General features: G+C 40.3%; 1 protein-coding gene and 1 long non-coding RNA gene across 6 annotated transcripts in view; one reads left to right on the plus strand and one right to left on the minus strand.

The window, feature by feature from the left end:
* Positions 1-17,231, minus strand: part of IQCA1 (IQ motif containing with AAA domain 1) — a 104,879-nt gene that overhangs the window by 46,478 nt on the left and 41,170 nt on the right. For all 5 annotated transcript variants that reach the window (XM_035331734.1, XM_035331732.1, XM_035331733.1 and 2 more), the window contains exon 7: positions 6,783-6,867. In XM_035331734.1, the coding sequence (XP_035187625.1) occupies positions 6,783-6,867 (85 nt within the window). The remainder of the gene's footprint in view (positions 1-6,782; positions 6,868-17,231) is intronic.
* Positions 1-17,231, plus strand: part of LOC118169923 — a 67,026-nt gene that overhangs the window by 33,407 nt on the left and 16,388 nt on the right. The gene's annotated exons all lie outside the window — the stretch shown is intronic.

The following is a 17,231-nucleotide window of genomic DNA, read 5'->3' on the forward strand; positions in this document are numbered from 1 at the left end:
CTGGATAGAGATATTGTGATGAACTCTGACAGATGTACATTGATAGCCCAGCGTTTTTATCCCTGCAAGATAGCAGTAGCTGAAAACTGGATAGAGCTTCTTCAGCTTAGTTCCTGTCCGTTTATACGTTACTATCTGAAAAGGCAGACAGGGAGATTTGCTTTTTCTATAATTTTCTTGTTCTCAGACACCTTTCATTGTGTTCTCTTGTCCCAGAGATGAACTGTAAGATCATCCATTGGTGAGTGTAAAACAATCTCTGGACACTGAAGCTTATTAATGCACCATTAATACTGGCAGTACTGTGAAAGTGTAGAAAACAGATTTCCAAGTCTAAGACAAGTATTTTTACTGTTACAGGAAACACTTGTTTTCTAAAAAAATGCCTTTTAGTGAATTAAAGATTGGACACTGGAAGCGAGGGGCGACAAGAGCTATATTTTGCAGTTAGTGAAATTTCATTACTGGATTTCCCCAAGCATTTCAGTACCTTACATTTAATTAAATATGGTAATTTAAACCCCAAGCACCGTTCAGTCATATCTTGCGGTGATAAGCAGTGAAGCATTTCATTCTCTTGGATAGATTAATAGATTGACTAGAGTTCAAAATAGGATTTTAGTGTCCCAGCAGGCCTCTTGTATCCAAAACCAACAGAGCTACTCAGACTGTATCCTCTACTGTAGCACTAATACCCGGCCAGATATCCAACCTTGTCACCTCCACCTCCAGCCTGTGCTCTGCCTGCCTGCTAATGGGTAGCTGTAACCATTTCCAGCTTCCGAGGGGTGGGTTTATCCAGCAGGAGTCCTGTAAGCACGCATGTGATTAACAAAAGATTTTAATTTTAGGCAGTGCTTCCAAGTTCTACTGGCAATGTTTTAAGTATATGCAGACTTTGATTGGAACGATTTCTTTCTCCTGTTTTTATACAGATGAATAAAAAGATGCTGAAAGGGGTTAGTTTCTGTTCTTAGGAACAAAATATATAATGGGATGGAATTGTTGAACTGCCTTCCTCAGCTTTGTAGGGTGGAAAAACAAAGCTTGTGTTTACCATTTTCAGAACTGCTTGTGTGGGGAATGAGCAATGGTGTGAAGCCTTCTACTAATTGCTTAAGTAGGTAACAGCAAATGGTGCCTGCAGTCAGTGCTGGGTGAGATGTATGGGAACACAAGAAGTCAAGTCCAGAACCATGCCCAGTGACTGAAGGCACAGGTTACATACATGTAGGGTCTCTGTCCTAGGTGGTGGCATGTAAAGGCATGTAAAGCCTGACTTTTCTGAAGTGTGTCTCTGCTTCCCAAAAGAGAATGATAGAGCAAATAGGATTTTTCCTTTTCTGCATCGGATACACCTTCTCCCCTATGTTCCTTCGGTACGGCTTCTCCAGCTCTGCTTGCACTTCTGCTCTAAGCAGCTTCGTAATTGCAGAGGACTGGGAGGTGGGGTGAAGCTGGCTGTGTATCTAACCTTACATGGCTTGTATTCTTCTATACAGAACAATTTCCCCTCCAGCTACAAGAAGATGCCTGAAGAATCTGACAAAAGAATGGGAAAGAAAGGAAAGGACAAGCAAAGGTTAGTTTGAGAAACTAAGCAATTCACCTGCATTATAATACATTTTTTCCCCTGAAGAAAACTTCATAGTGGAAATAAAAGCCGATGTCTTCCTAAATTATTTCAGCCTGCCCTTTTCTTTGCAAGGTTGTCTCTTTTTGAAATGATGCTGAAAGCACTTTGAAAACTCTTAATGTTGGGGAAGGGAATGCACATCAGTGAGAGTGGATGAATTTTAGTTTCAATTTTTCCTAGTCTTGCTGTAGGAGCCCTGTAGACCTAGTGATGACTTTTATCCAGTAACTTTTTATTTAAAGGCTGAAAAGACATTTTCCTCTAAACTGATCTTCCACAAAAGCCAAATTGACTTTCTTTTTTTTATACATCAGTTTAAGTGTTTCCAAACTTTTTCAGTGCAAATCCCCCCCTTTTTTTTTGGGAAAGACAGGGGTGATGAAACTGAGGGCAGCGAATGAATGGAAATGCCTGATGTCAGTATATGAGCCAAGCATCCAAAAACCCCTGGCTGCCAGTAGGACTCACTTATGTTCTGTGTTGCTCAGTCACAGAAAGCTTGGTGTTGGCTGAGGCAAGCAGAGACTTGAAGTAATTGTTCCTCCTCAAGAATAATCCCTTCCCTTATTCCTTGAAAGAAGACCTCGTTTGAAACTTTGGCCTTTATTAGTGTTGTGGGCATAAAAAAAAAAAAAAAGGGCAGTAATAGAGTGAGTTCGGCAATTTTAGATCACCAGCTGTGGTGGGTGAGAGCCTCAGAGCCTTGTAATTCTGGCTCTAAAACCATTTTGAACAGAAACAATGCGCTCATAGCATACTGTCTCTGGAGAGAATTTGCTCTCTTTGAGAATTAGCTCTTCAGGAAGAAGCTATTTTGATGTCTAAGGCAAAAATGTTTCTTCTCCAAGGAAACAAGACTGAGATGGGAAGAAATGCCATCCCCTTGTCCCAGAGTAGCATACCAAACATCAGACATTCACATCACTTGTGCATAAAGTACAGTATGCTGTAAATGTTCTCTACCTGCCACTTTCCCTCCACCTTCAGGACACTTAATTAAAACAAATTCCATGAAAACAACTTCTACGAGCAGATTATTTCTATAAGGTGGTATTTTTCAGAGGTGGTATTTTTTAGCTTTGGGTGTGCACCTGCAAGTAAAGCTTTTTTTTATTTTTATTTATTTTTTTTAATCCCAGGATTCTTGCAGGAATTAATTCAAAATGATGAGGAAGATTTTATAGGGGATCTTGAAAAACCTTACAGTTGGATTTAATAGACTGTCTTGAATTTCAGTCCAGGACTGACACATGCTCTCCTCTTTTTGCTTCTGGCAGATGTTGCCCAAATGTAGCTTGACTCACCAGTTAAAAACTTACTCACTCTTTTGATCATTTTCTGGCAAACACTTCAAAATGTTAGTCTCCATTGAATGTGTTTATGAAAAATCTGTCAGCGTTGCTAGGTATGTATATATATGTATATATATTATATTTTCAGGGAAGGTGGGTGGTAGAGATGAAAAAAAGGGGTTGTTGATACTGCCTGGCTTTTAGGCACACGACCTAGCCTGCTGACTTCAGCCAACAGAGAAATCATCATGGTCACGGGGCAGTGGAGAGCTGCTGAACCAGGAGCCAACATGCCCAGTGGCTTTGTTGCAGTGCATCAGTGTCTGGAGGTGAGCAAGTCTGTCTGCCTGTTGTGTAGCCTAAGAGAACCTAAGTACCTTTTTCTCCCTTCTGCGTGGCTAACTTTAATAATGATGGTATAAGACATGGAGGTGCCCACCTTCAGCTGATGGCACTGTTTAGCACTTGTGAAAATCCAGCCTGATAATTTCTAAAAGGACCATCCAAAATAGCGTGGAACACAGGAGAAAATGGTAAGTGTAATTGTAGGCATCTATTCAGACTGCTGAAAAACTCACAGTTGGTGTATTTGCTGTCAAGATAAAAGTGTTTTTGCAGAAGGCTGGATACTACAACCTGCAGCTCCACAGAGCCTCTTGGAGCCACCCCTGGCACTCTAAGGCTGTTTGATATACTCATTTGGAAGAAGATAATGCATTTAGGTGTGTGTGAGTGAACATGGTGGAACTTGATTGCATAATATCACTTTACTGTCTCGACCTGGGTTTATTAATTATTAACTACTGAGATCCCTTGCACAATCAAACTGATTACTGGGATTCATGAGGACTTTTAGCTGCTGGTAATAATGAATGCTAATCAGTGGTATAGTGTTGCACCGAGTGCCAAATGAGGATTAGGAGCTTGTATCTGTAACAGCAGTTAATGCATACTCTTTCTTGCCCCTTTTCTGTGCTTCTGGATCAAATACTGAGATTATGTTAATGTGGAAATGACTTTGTGCTCCAATGAATGTATAACCAAAATCTCAGTCTATTTTATTATAAGGTGCTTAATAGTGGCAGTAAGGGGGAGTTGGGAGAGGGGGAATGTGACTGCTAAGTGACAACTTTCTTGGCTTACTTTCATGGTGATGAGACTTAATGAACTACAGGAAGAGATCATAATTTTGTTGGCAGCAGTATAAGGGCAAAGCCAAAAATTGTCATATCTGATGATTATCTCTGGAGCAAAACATAAAAAAACATTAGGGATAGACATCTGGAACAGATGCAGGGAGATTACACTGAGTCTCAGCATCTTAAATTTCTCCTGAAAAGTGCATCAAGTAATAGAGAAATGCCTCTGTTCAGTTGAGACAGTACATATTTTTCTGACTAAATTGCCAAGTCCTTTGCATCTGGATGTCTTTGGCTTACCTTTTTGAAAGATATTTGTAAAATGCCATGAAAGCAGTTTGTGCAGAAGGCTAGCTACATTACAAAGTCAAGTAAGGTCAGAGTTGTCAAAAGATAAAGAAATATAGAATGTATAATAATGCAGCAATGGTTCGTGAAGTGATTAATTTGTATTTTATTTTCCCCAAAGTGTCTTTACCTAACTCTTATAAAATGCTCACTTTTTAAATGCAGTTCTGTCCTGATTTTTCATGGAGTTTAACTTGAGAGTAACCAACCCATTCACAGAAGGTAATATATACAAGAGGTGAAATCTTTTGTCTCCCCTGAATTCAAGGGCAAAGCTCCCATTAACTTCAATGGGGCCAGGATTTCATTTATTACGTTGCCCAGTAGACCAGAGTGAAACAAAACCAGTTGCCTTTGGGATTTTTAAAATGCAGGCTGACTCAGATGAACAAAAAATATTTTACTTTTCTGATATTCAGGTAGAAGCATGAGCAAACTGAACTTTTTTTTGCCAACTACCTTCTGGATGCCTGTTAAGGGCATGTGAAATACATTCTGCTCTCAGTTGTGCTGGCTAAAAAGGGAGGAAAAAATGGCTCCAGGGATCTCTTCGAAATCAGATAACTGCTGGTGAAAATTTGCTGGGAAAATACTTTTTTTTTTTTTTTTTTTTTTTTTTTTCTTGCAGGTATTTTTCTTTATGCAGGGAAACCAGGCAGTAAAATGATCTCTCCAGGTTTTTGGATTCCTTTATTTTTTATGCAAAGAGAAAGCAAATACTCAGGAACCACAGCAAAATAGCTGAAGGTGGAAATTCAAAGCTGGGAGTAAGATAGGGAAAATATATTTCTCCAGTATTTACTAACACACCTAGTTTTGCTCAGTATAATTTATTGTCACTTTTATTTTCTTTCTGAATTGTATTTATCCTTCTTGATAGCATGTCTAATTAGCATTGTGACCCCTGAAGACTTCTGCAGCAACAAGCGCACGCGTGCTGGGTGGCTTCCCTGCTGCTTAGAGCAGCCAACAGAGCCTTCTTGACACTGGCATGTGTTTCTGCTTTAGAAGCTGAAAACTTAATGGACTGGTCTTCTTCACTCTGTCTGGGACTGAACAATAGAGCAGCTTAGATACAGAAGCTGGCAGGGTTGACCTTAGCACACTCTGAACTTGGCTAAAAGCAGGAGCATTCCCTGAGCTCAGTTTTAGTGAGGCACACAGAGCTGTTTGTCGCAGTTCCCTTGTGTGCTTCTGTAAGCAAAGTGACTAATGGTTAGAGCACTGTGCTTTATGCTGGTCTGGTCTGTATTTATATCTCCCCAAACCATACAGATGCTGCTAGCATGCCCTAGACTTTTCTCTATGATTCCAAGAAGGACTGAATCCAAAATATTGTTTTGCCATAGTTGTGTGAGATCATCAGTTGCAAGCAACTAATGAATAAAACAGTCCCTCTCAATAGAGGAACATTATTTTAAGGACCACAAAGGTCTGTCTTTCACGGTTTAGTTTTCCTAGCCCACTAGTAGCCATCATGCCTGGTTCACTCAGGGGCCAAATCCTAGCCCTCTGTGCAGGGTTTCCTGTTTGTAAACTCCCTCAACAACCTCATCATCCTGTTAAGATCACTGTGGAGGCTGGAAAAGGCTCCAACTGCTAACTACTGCCTTCACTTCTTTGACTGGTCTTAATCACCTTCTCTGTGTGACACCCAGATGATCAGAGGAAGAGATTATCAGCTACTTCCACTAGTCAGAGAAGCCAGAAGAGTGTTTTTTCTCAGGCAAAACAATTGAGATCATTACAAGAATATATAAGATAAGCCAAGATGATTCCTTCACTTGAATGTGCCCCTTGTTCAAACTCTCTTGGCAGTAAATCAAGGCCTAGGCCTGCCTGCGTAAGGAAACTCTTCTCTGCTCAAAGTAAACAAGTTGCTGTGCTGGTACTGAATGTAGATACATTGGAACCAATCTCAGATTTTTTTTTTCCTGAATTTGGTAGCTTTGGATGCCTGTTTAAACCAAAGCTTTTTAGATTAGGGTAAAATTTTGATATATATTTCCACTTGTGTCTAGCACCAGTCAAACTACATGGATTTTTGAACATTTGAGCAATTCTTTGTAGCCCATTGCTCCCAGCTCCCTCACACATTTAGCTGTGTAATTTATATGGCTGAGCACCTTCCACTGTGACTAAGTGGTTACATATCCCGAAAGGGAACAGATTTTGGTACCTGAATTTTGTGGTTTACCCTGGAAGAAAAAAATATTTTCACTAGCAGCAAAAACCCCTTTAATCATAAGGTACCTGAAGAACTAGAGGGCATTGCCATGCAAAATCGCAATTTAAATAAACAGACTTGTTTTGTGGAGGTTCCTTTTCCAATCCTGTTAGCCTTTTGCATTAGAGGAGTGACAGTACCTGCTCTGGGGTTTTTTGAGAAAAAATAGTCGCTGAACCTCCTGCTTCTTTGGTAGGATAGTCAGGAAACCTGCCTATGATGTGCCTGCATGAGAAACAAAAGATGGAAAAGGAATTAAAATCCATAACTTTTCATGCAGTTGACAAAGATGTCAGATGGTGGTGAAGCATACTATTCACTCTCCAAAAACAGAGTGCTGTACTGTCACCTGTGTCAGTAGCTTTTTGTCCAGCAAATTCATCAAAACATCTACAAGCCCATTTCTCTTATGTGGTCTACCAAGCAGTGAATGTCCTTATGGAATTTCTTAGGACTGTGCATCACTTCATAGCTGAGACATTGCTTAAAATGCTTATATTTATAGCTCTGCTCTCTGCTTTCAACACCCAGCTTTATGAAGAAAATAATAAATTGCTTTTTGATCTACAAATTCCAGTTTGTATTTGTATGTGAGGATCTCCACCCCAAAAAAAATCCAATATACTTGTACAACTGGGCAGTGATAAAAGCTGGGGAGGTGACAGTGAGAGGCTTTGTGGTAGGATTTCACAGATGGGTATGGATAATACTGGTGTTTACAGACCCTTCAGAAAGAGATAAAAGACATACAATTAAAACAAATAAAATGTATAAATAATTACAGTCCAAAGGCCATTTATAGTGATGAGAATTTTTCACTTCTTTCATATCTGTAGCTTTTTGGATCATATCATAAGAGTTTGTTTGGTAACATCAGGACCATTTTGTGTTCCAAAGAAAACTCTGACACATCAGAAAACTATCTGTGCTGCTTTCAAAACAAATGGTAACATTTCTTCTAAATGAAACAAAATTTCCTTGAGAAGAAAATAACTTGGGAAGGTCGACATGATTCATAAAAATTATTATTATTTTTATTTTAAATGGTACCTTCAGGGGCTTTCCTCATCCACAGTTAAGCAGCACTCAATTTTGAGCTCAGACCCATGTGTATGGTTTGGATCCCTAGCTGGTATTAATGTAATACCAATTAGAAAAGAATAAACAAACATTCATCTGTGTTTGTAAGCCCTGACTTGCATGTTCAAATCAGAGAATACATTACTAGTTCTGTATGCAAACAGATGTAAAACTTTGTTCCTTGCATTCCCAGAAACCAGTCTGCATCAACAAAGGGGTGACGTTGTTAGTGATTAAAAATAATAATAATGAGAAGAAGAATGGGCTTTTGGCCCCAAAAGACTGCATCGTCTAGTTTATTTAATGTTAGATCATGTTTCTCTTCTCTTCTCAACAGGCAGAAAATAGCTCAATTTTCTTAAATGCAGTCTTATTTTAAATGTTGCTACAAGTCTGGCTTACAGCAACAAAAAAAATCTTAAAATCTGCTCTTAAGACTGCTGCTATTTTACTAACATCAGCTGGGAGAAAGGAAAGGCAATACACACTGTGGGTGAAGAACCAGTTTAGAGTCCACCACCCACTGAATGTAGTATCAGTTCCAGCTTTCAGTATTTACCAGTGCTGCATTTGTTATTTGTGCTAGCTCTTCATTTTGAAATTATTTACAGCTCTTGCAGACAAATATTTATCCTTTGGATATGTATGCTGAGTTTTTATCTAAGTGCTGAACAAATTCTGTCACTCTCCAATTTGGAAGCAAGTTGCGTTTGTCTATAACCTGTATTTTCTGTGTGATTTTTCTGCTCACGGTGCAGCTGTTTAGGATGACGTAGCTCATGTTTTTGTCGCAGCTACAGCAAGAACTTACATTGCAAAATAGCTTGAGGTTAAGAGAAGGTAATGCTAATCTTTTGAAACAATTGGAGAAAAAAAAAGTGTCAGCCCTTCACTAACCGATCAGCTGTTTGGGGACTGGGTCTCTGGTTGAGGGCAATACAGAATAAGTTCCCATGGTCATCAGTGACCTGGGAGCAGACAGCTACTACGCATTTCAGGCATGTTAATTCTTCAGGGACATCTGTTTTTTCTTTCTGGGCTTCGTCCTTTCCTGTGTACTGTTGCCTAGCATATCAATTGCTGCCCAACAGTCTCAGAGCATTGTTCTGGTCTCACTTCCCTATCAGACCTCTTGTGGATTGTACTCTTTCTCCTCTAGGTTTAAATGCCTAAACTTCAATCTTGTAATGCCTGGAAATGCCCACGCATGACCCTTAGACCCTTATAACCAGATTCCTTTCTTTATGAAACCCTCAGAGTTTAACTCAGGGATTCAAAATCTGCCTGTAAATGTGTATAGAGAAAATCAGTAATTGATCTTCCTGGTCAGAAGTCCACTTTAAAGGGAATGAATCACAATTTTCTTTCCCTGTTCACTTTTTGGCAGCAGTTCACTCAAAGCACCACCACGCTGGGTAGTTTCATGCAGTTCTCGTAAGATTTTATTTCAGATTCAGCTGGGCCTAAAGCTACATTTTTCATAAGCTCATTTACAGTTGCTGATAATGGCAAAATATCAGGACAAAATAAGTGGACAATGTGCACTTTGTGAACAGCCAGAGATGTTCCTATATCCTTGTTCCATCAGATGCACTGCATGTTATATGGTGTAAGAAATTCCACCCAGCATGTTCCACATCGACGATGGAACAGCCCTTGAACTAGGAGGATCTTCCAAACATGTGGAATGACTTTTGAGGTTGCTTTATAGTAATAATTGTTCATGTAATGTTAAACTGCCCTCCCCTCTGGAAACATCCTAGAAACAATGAAGTATTCATGATCAGAGCCAGTTCTAAGGCAATAATACTGAAAGAAAACAAAAACAGATGATGTAGGAACTTGCTCCAAGCCTGAGCCTAGGATGCTGTTTTGTTCTGTGGAGCCAGGAGGGTGCGGTGTAGAGGAGGGCTGTATGTCTGAAATCCTTGGTTCCATCTCTGGCATCAAGGGCACCACCATGCTCTGAACCAAAACTTGCAGAAGGTGCAGAGGTTCCCCCAGTCAGCAACAAGCCTGAAAATCAACCTGGGGACTAGAGCAGTGTTATATATACACCTGAGTTGTTTGTGTACTCCAAAAACTGAGATGCAGCTACAGTCACTGTAAAACTTTAGCCCATTAGAGGTCACTGGGTGAGAATCTCAGGCTGGTATTTGTTATTTAGATTGCTCTTTTTGGTTGAGTAAAAAAGAGAACTACTTGGCTGCATTTCCTCCGATCTGCCTGGTATTTATTTTTGGTGTTCATTAGTATCTTGACGCTTCCTTTGCGTGCCAGTCACCATATCTAGCTGACAGATTACCCGCAAAGTTCATACACCCTGATGCTTTCTCTGCATGTCACTGTAAAGAGAATGCTACGTAAAAACTGAACTGATGGTCAGAAAGTCTGGTTGCATGTTGATGGGGAGTGGTGAACATAGAAAGGTTAGGTACTAGAATGTGTGTGTGTATCTGAGAGGTATGCTACATGTCAAGAACACCCAGTTCCTAGGCAAGTCAAAACTCAATGAATCTGTTACTTTCTGTCTCAACGTTTGCAGGAAAATCTAATTGTGCTTTTCCAGTATCGCATAAAAATGTGCAATTGCCAGACCTGGAAGACACAACTATTATTTTCAACACGACTGTTTCAGTGGGAGAGTTGACAATGTGTTAAGGACAACAAGCTAAAGCAGAAGGAACTCCCCCATAACCATCAGGTTTTACATGGAGGATGCACTGCTAGTAAAGCTGTTCACCCAGCTGAGCAAATTAAATTTGTAAAGACGACTGCTCAGTAGGACTGGAGTTGGTGGCTGCATAGAAGCAAACAAGGTGAGACTAAAGGATAGAAGGAAGAAACTTCCAGGTTGTGAGACAGAGTTCATGATAAGCAAAATATCTTTGGGTCAGAGCCACTGCTTTAATGGAACTACTAATTGTATCTGCTGCTTGCTGAAGGACTGTGGAGAAAGGATCTTTTGAAACTGTGGTACGTGAGAAATCCATTACTTTTCTGGAGAGCAGAAGAGAAATCCTTTCAAAGGGAGAATAGTATGGGTTTGGTAAGCAGCTTTACGGAAAATCTATCTCATTGGAATAAATAGGAGACTTAAATCTAAATCCGAACAGCTCAACTAGAAGAATAAGGGGGGATGAACAGAAGTGGAGGAGTGAAGAGACAATCTTCCACTCCTAGCTAAGTAAGAAAAGGATCTAATGAGATTCTCCCATTGTTACTCTAGCTACATTCTGCTCTCCTCTCTGGTTCACTGCTACTACTCACCCCTTTTCCAAAGTTATGCCTCATATTATAACTTAGATCTGTCAAAGGTAATTGAAAAAGAATGATCTTTTATGGTCTGCAATGTAAACCTTTGTTTCTGGTCATGTAGCATAGACTTCTGGCACTTTGGGGCTCAAATTTGTTTTAGTGTACAAGCCACATACGTGTCTGGGTTTTAATGAGGTTCGAATGGCTCTTAAACATCTCCAAATCACCACCAGACTTGGTGTGAGTCAGTGTGATTGGCAGCCTACTGCAAGTCTCTGCTTGGCACTGAGCGCTCTGATACCTTAATTCCGACTTGTAAAATCAATTCCTTGTCTGACCAATGTCTGTGCGCTACGCTCATCTCATCTGGTGCTTCCTCCTCTTCTCATTTCAGGAGCATCACCAGAGAATCAGAATTTTTCCTTACGTGTTTTCTCTCTATCCCACATTGCTCAGGGATGGTTGTAGTTAAGGCTAAATATGGCTGATTTATGAGAACATACTGTTGATTTAAACATTTTGCCTGGTAATAGACTCAACAAGTTACTACCTACTCTGCTCTCTGGCAAGATTTTACATGTGTTATTCTTTCTTTTTGGCCGTCACTTCTCTAGCTAATTACATAAAAGGCCTTGTCACAAAAATAAAAAATTGTTGTTTGGAGAAAAAGGAGTGTTTAACTCTTTTCAGGTTAAGAAAGGATGTGGGCTGTGCACAGAGAAGGCATGACTGATGGCTGTACGTTCTAGGCAGAGGAACACCAGAAGCATTCCACACAGAAAAGAAACAAAAACAAAGGGTGGGGAGAGCCTTGTAAAGAAATAAACCCCTCTTTGTTTTGTAATTTTTGCCTGTTCCTGTAATCCAACCTGATACGGGTTTCTCTCAAACTACTTAAACAGCAGTGTTATTTCGTTTTAGATGTCTTTGCTCCAGCATTTTCTTTCCTTGTGTGTGCTTTCTTTAGGTCTCTGAAAAATCACTTCAAGATAAATTTAACCTAAACAAATATCAAATTACTCATAAAGCAAGATTGATTTCCATAGGCTCCTTGTCATCTTTAATGGGTTTGGACACAGACGTATTACAACCAGACATATTACAACTGATGCTTCACCTATGGTCCTGATCCTCCAAGCATTAGCTTGGATGTGTGGTCGTTATGCATGGATGTAAGTCGGTGGGGAGGCTTGCAGGGAGAAGTGCTTGGAGGACTGGAACCTTTTATTGTTCTGGCTAAATATTTGGTTTCAAGTTTAAGATCAAGTGTTGTGAGGCCAACAACGTGCAAGAAGAAACATTCCCATGGAGAAGCGGGTGTGAAAGGTTTTGGGGGAAAGGTGATATCTTTTAGTGCGGTAACTATCAAAATTGAAAACAATAGATTGTCTTTTGGGGGTACCCAATGACTTCCTTCGATCTGAAATGGCAGAACTGAGCTTCAAAGTCAAGTGAGAGTTGGGAACAGTCATTGGAGGGGACAGGCTTAAGTGTGGAATGTGGTAATCCTCTGTGATAGTTTTATTACATGTGGTATTAGTGGCCAGGAAAGGTAGACCTTTGGCTGACCTAGTACAGTAAAAACTTAAGCTTCTTGAGTTCCCAATGAACAGTTCCGAAAACAAAACAGTCTCTTCTGCTTTGTCATGAAGTTATTTTATCTGTTCAAGAATCCTCCTGGTCTTTTAAGGATAGCAATATGTAGTCAGCATACTGGGAAAAAGGGGAATCTCTGCTCCCTTTCAGACAGGCCTCGCCAGTCTGAAGTCACACTTTTGGCTATCCTGCTGTAAAGCATGCTGGGAAAAGGACGGAAAAGGGATTTTTGACCTATTGGTAACTTAAAAATTCTGACAAAAATGTTCCTGGTTTAAAATAGCAGTAGGTTTTCTCCTTGAAATCAATCAGAAACATGGGAAGGTGGTGCTACAAGTTACTGCTGTGTTTTTGAATGAAAAAAAAAAAGAAAAAAGAAAAAAGGCAATGTGGGCAAGAGTAATGCCAACTAGAAACAGTTTTATCACTTTCAATATTTCAGCTTAAATTTAAAAAATAAAAATAAAAAAGGCAATATCAGCACTCACAGTGTTTCGGTGCTGCTGATTTTGCATGTCCCTTCCTACCCTACCCCCCAAGATTGCCAAAAAAAATTCTTGGAGCTCAGATCTGAATTAACTCAGGACTGGGAGCTGGTCACAACTTGACCTAAGTAACTGAACTTGTATGCAAGATTTAATAACATCTAACCTATACTGAAAGCGTAGATAAACCTACAAAAGTTGAATATTAAATTTACCCACCATGGCACAGAAATGGAAATAAAATTAAAGTGATGGGAAAGCAGATTCCTATGAAGATACTCAGTTTTTCTGGCTTGACTCCTGCAATGCAGAACAGTCTTGGGCAGAGCTGCCAGTAGGCCTGGTGTGAGGCTCTCTGCAGTAACACTGAAAGCATCTCCAGGTGGACCCAAGGACACCGGGATCCCATCACTAGGGAAGAGTTTCTGGGCAAGGAGCAGGGCACATGGTGGTTGTCACACAGCAGCCCAGCCTGCAGCACTTCTACTGCTGTTGGCCTTGCCAGGCCTATCTGTATCTGCCTTATTAGTGAGTAATTCATTAAATCGAGTATACTTGCTTGTGTTGGGGTATATCTTGATTATCAGACACAGGCTCTACAGAACCAGAAATCCTGTTTTGCTTCTCTGATATCTACAGGGCAGAGTATTATGGAATCTGTGTTACTGACAGGATAATAAGAGCACACAAAGCAAGTTTAAAAGTCAAATAAAAACCTGATCTGATTTAACCTGCACTAATAACCAGAATGACTTCATGATGACTCTAGAAATAGATTATGGTGAATCGCATCCGTTGGAAATACCTGCAGGTACCGACATCCAATGTTGCACTCGTTATTTTTTTCCTATGAGGTTTACACTTTTTTTTAGTTACTGTCTATTACTATTACTATTTTGGACTTTTTAATGACCCGTTATTTACTGGAGCCATGAAGTGGGCTGTCTTCCACACCGGGCTGTCTCATAAAGTGAAGGGCTGCTCACCAGCTTCCGCAGACAGACTGTCCTTAGGCTTATTTCCAGCGTAAGCTTCCTGTTGACTGTCTACAGCCTTTCGAAGAATGCAGCTCTGTCAACCAGGCTGTAATGAGGCTGTGTTGAGCAATCCTTATGCGGAGGAAGAACTCCCCTCAGGGCCTAGCACCATGTCTGGGGGACTTGGCTGCTGGAGTAATGAGTATGCTGGAGCTCAAAAGTCTCATTAAACTCTCATCTGTTTTGATTTTCTTACATCTTTCCATTCTTTTCAGAGTGAGGTCAAAAATACAGAAGCTGACTCAAAGAAACGCCAGGTCAAATTCCCCTTGCATTTACTGAATTCCTTACCTTTGGTCAGCTTATCCTGCCTTCCCAGAATGTCAAATCCTGACTCAAACTGGCAATATTTCTTGTGCTTAGTATTAAACTTAAGAGACTGAAACAATTATGGCCAGTTTTAAGCAAGATTACTTTAACTCAGACTAGAAGCTTTGCAAGAATAGCTTTTCTGCAGAGTCAGCCAGAGGGAGTCAACAGTTCTTTATTAACACAATATGAATTCAGTAAAGAGGAAAATAAAGCATGCAATTTCGTAGCAAGGCCAGCCAAGAAAAATAGCTTACCCTCCAACATCACCAAGTCACTTGGGAAGTGGAATGAAATGGAGTGCACTGAACATTTTCTCTTATCGGATTTGTTTATGAAAAATATGAGTGATCACTTTTGCTTCTAGAAGTCAAGGTGTCAGAAGCAAAAAAAACAAACACATCTCTTTTGGAGGATAAAGAAGGTACAGGCTGGGCATGATTGCTTTGTGTTGTTTTGCCATGTCCCATCAGGGACATGTGCTTTAACCTGATGGTGTTGCTGTGGTGAGGGTGCCCTGGACAGGTTGCCCATCTGGAAGAGTGCTGCTCACACTCATACTGCGGTGGCTCTCCCTGGGTTTTGCCCTCCTTGTTCTGTGATGTTTTGGCATGTGCTGTATTTCTCCTGCCACCACCTGACTGCGAAAGGTACTTGAGGTATTTCAAGGGTATTACAGGTATTAGCTGATTGAAAACTCTCAAATGCCTGTGCTCTGCCTCAACCTTTTGTTCATATGCTGGACGGAGAGTTGCGTGCGTGCATAATAAATTCAACACACTTGGGGCATGTCTAACTCCCTGCACGCACTGTTCAGCATATGCATCGTTTATGTCTGTCTGGGAAATTTGGGACCGATAGCTTGAAAACGAACAGAGAATCTTTGTGCTTTGATCTGCCCTTATTTAAATACTCAAATACAGCACAGCGTATAAGTGTAATAGTTAACCTTGTGTGTCAGTGGTTAAAACAACCCAGCCTACCAGAGGCAAGGTCTAAAACAATGTGATTTTTATCTGGTTTATAACTGCTTGCATAATTTTACTGCGGGGTGAAGATGGGTAAATCTGAGGTGATGGTGAAAGCAGCATCAGGTGTATTTTCAGCAGTTAATTTCCTTCTTGTGAGGAGCTCTAAGTCTGCCTTGCTTCTATGGCATCAGTGCAGAAATACAGTTCAGTCTGACATAACTGGCAGCATTTTTCACCTCCCTGTATTAAAACGATCTGCATGTGCGTGCTGTCTTATCCAACCACTATATCAGAACTGTCCTATTCAAGGATCGTCGTGCCTCTGACCTGCTGCACCTCCATGACTTGTCTTTAAGTGTTTGTAAAGGAAAATGTGTAATCAGCATCTGTCAGGCATCACATAACTGCTTGGGAGTGTGGCTTGCAACTTCATTTAAGATCAATATCGCAGTGTTGTGCAAATGGCACTACTTGTAGCTAAGATGACGCTTGCCTTAAAAGCACTTGTGATGGGGAAGAACTTCAGTGGGGAATGAGAAGTTGAAAATGTGGCACGATTTCTTAAGTTAAGAAAGCGACCAAATGCCATGCTCTGAGATTTTCTGCTGCTAAGATTCTTGTTCACTTTGAGAGATCCAGTTCTCTGTGGTTTCCGTGAGTGTTTATATGAACTCTTTAATGATAAATCTGAGGCAATTTCATGCATATGAAAGCAGTCACAGTGCATGATTTTCAATGTTCATCCCAATTGGCTTGAGCAGCCTTATTTGAATAAATCACAATCACGTATACATAGAACATAAGGGGAAAAACCTGAGATTGGTCTTGAAGAATGTTGCTGAGAAAACGTATACGAAGTTAGAGATGTTTAAACATGTCTGGTCTTCAAAGGCTCCTGGTCAATACTAACAACCAAAGAGCTCAGTACCAACAAAAATCACTTAGAACCTCTGCATTGGCAATTTAAAAGCAGGTGGGGAAAAAAAAAAGGGGGGGGGAGAAACATTCTAGATGAGCTCAATTAGAAACTAGTCTCAGGCTGGTACTAAAAGCATCCATTTATCAAAGGTGTTAATTGAAAAACTTAGTCATCTTTGCAGTCCAAGAAACACACTGCGATACCTTGAGATGCCAACCTCATTAACCCTCACCTTTTAGTTATGTGAAAGAAAAATTGGAGTGGTGTTTATGTATACATAGATAGATTTTTGTTTAATTGTTTTCTGCATCTCTCTGGTGTATATTCTGTCATCTCCTGAAAATGGCTGTTAATGGGGGCAATCTTAAAGAATGATTAAGAATTGAATTCTTAATTCAATTCTGAGTCCTTTTGCAGGACTCAGGCATTGCCTTTCCAAGTGAATTCTTTTGCACATGCTACTCTTAGTGAAATACACTCAAATTTAAACAATTATAAGCACAAAATGGAGCTTTTTTATTATTCTTCATTTATGTTGTGGCCTGATACCGTGGTTTTTAGACGTTTCTTTGGTACACAGGGCAGGTGCTGCAGAGAGTTGCTGGCAATGGGGCAGGAAGAGGCAGACAGCTGACCAGAGGTCTAGGGGCTGTCGTCTGGGAATGTGGAGCTGGACCTGCAGCCCACTCGTGGCAGAAGCAGAGTGCCCAAACATCTGTAACTCCCTTCTTCCCAAGAGGTGTAACAGGTAAGGAAGTGTGGGAAGTGCAATCTGAGAAGAAAGGCTGAAACTTGGAGGGCAAGTTGCTTATTCACTTGTTAACCCTAGAGGTGTGTTTTTTTCTTCCCCTCTCTCTTTCTTTTTTTTTTTTTTTTTTTTTTTTTTGTAATAGTGGAGATCTAAATGTATTGCTTTATGGACCTATACAGAGGA

This window comes from Oxyura jamaicensis, chromosome 7, assembly GCF_011077185.1.
Source record: "Oxyura jamaicensis isolate SHBP4307 breed ruddy duck chromosome 7, BPBGC_Ojam_1.0, whole genome shotgun sequence".
Lineage (NCBI taxonomy): Eukaryota > Metazoa > Chordata > Aves > Anseriformes > Anatidae > Oxyura > Oxyura jamaicensis.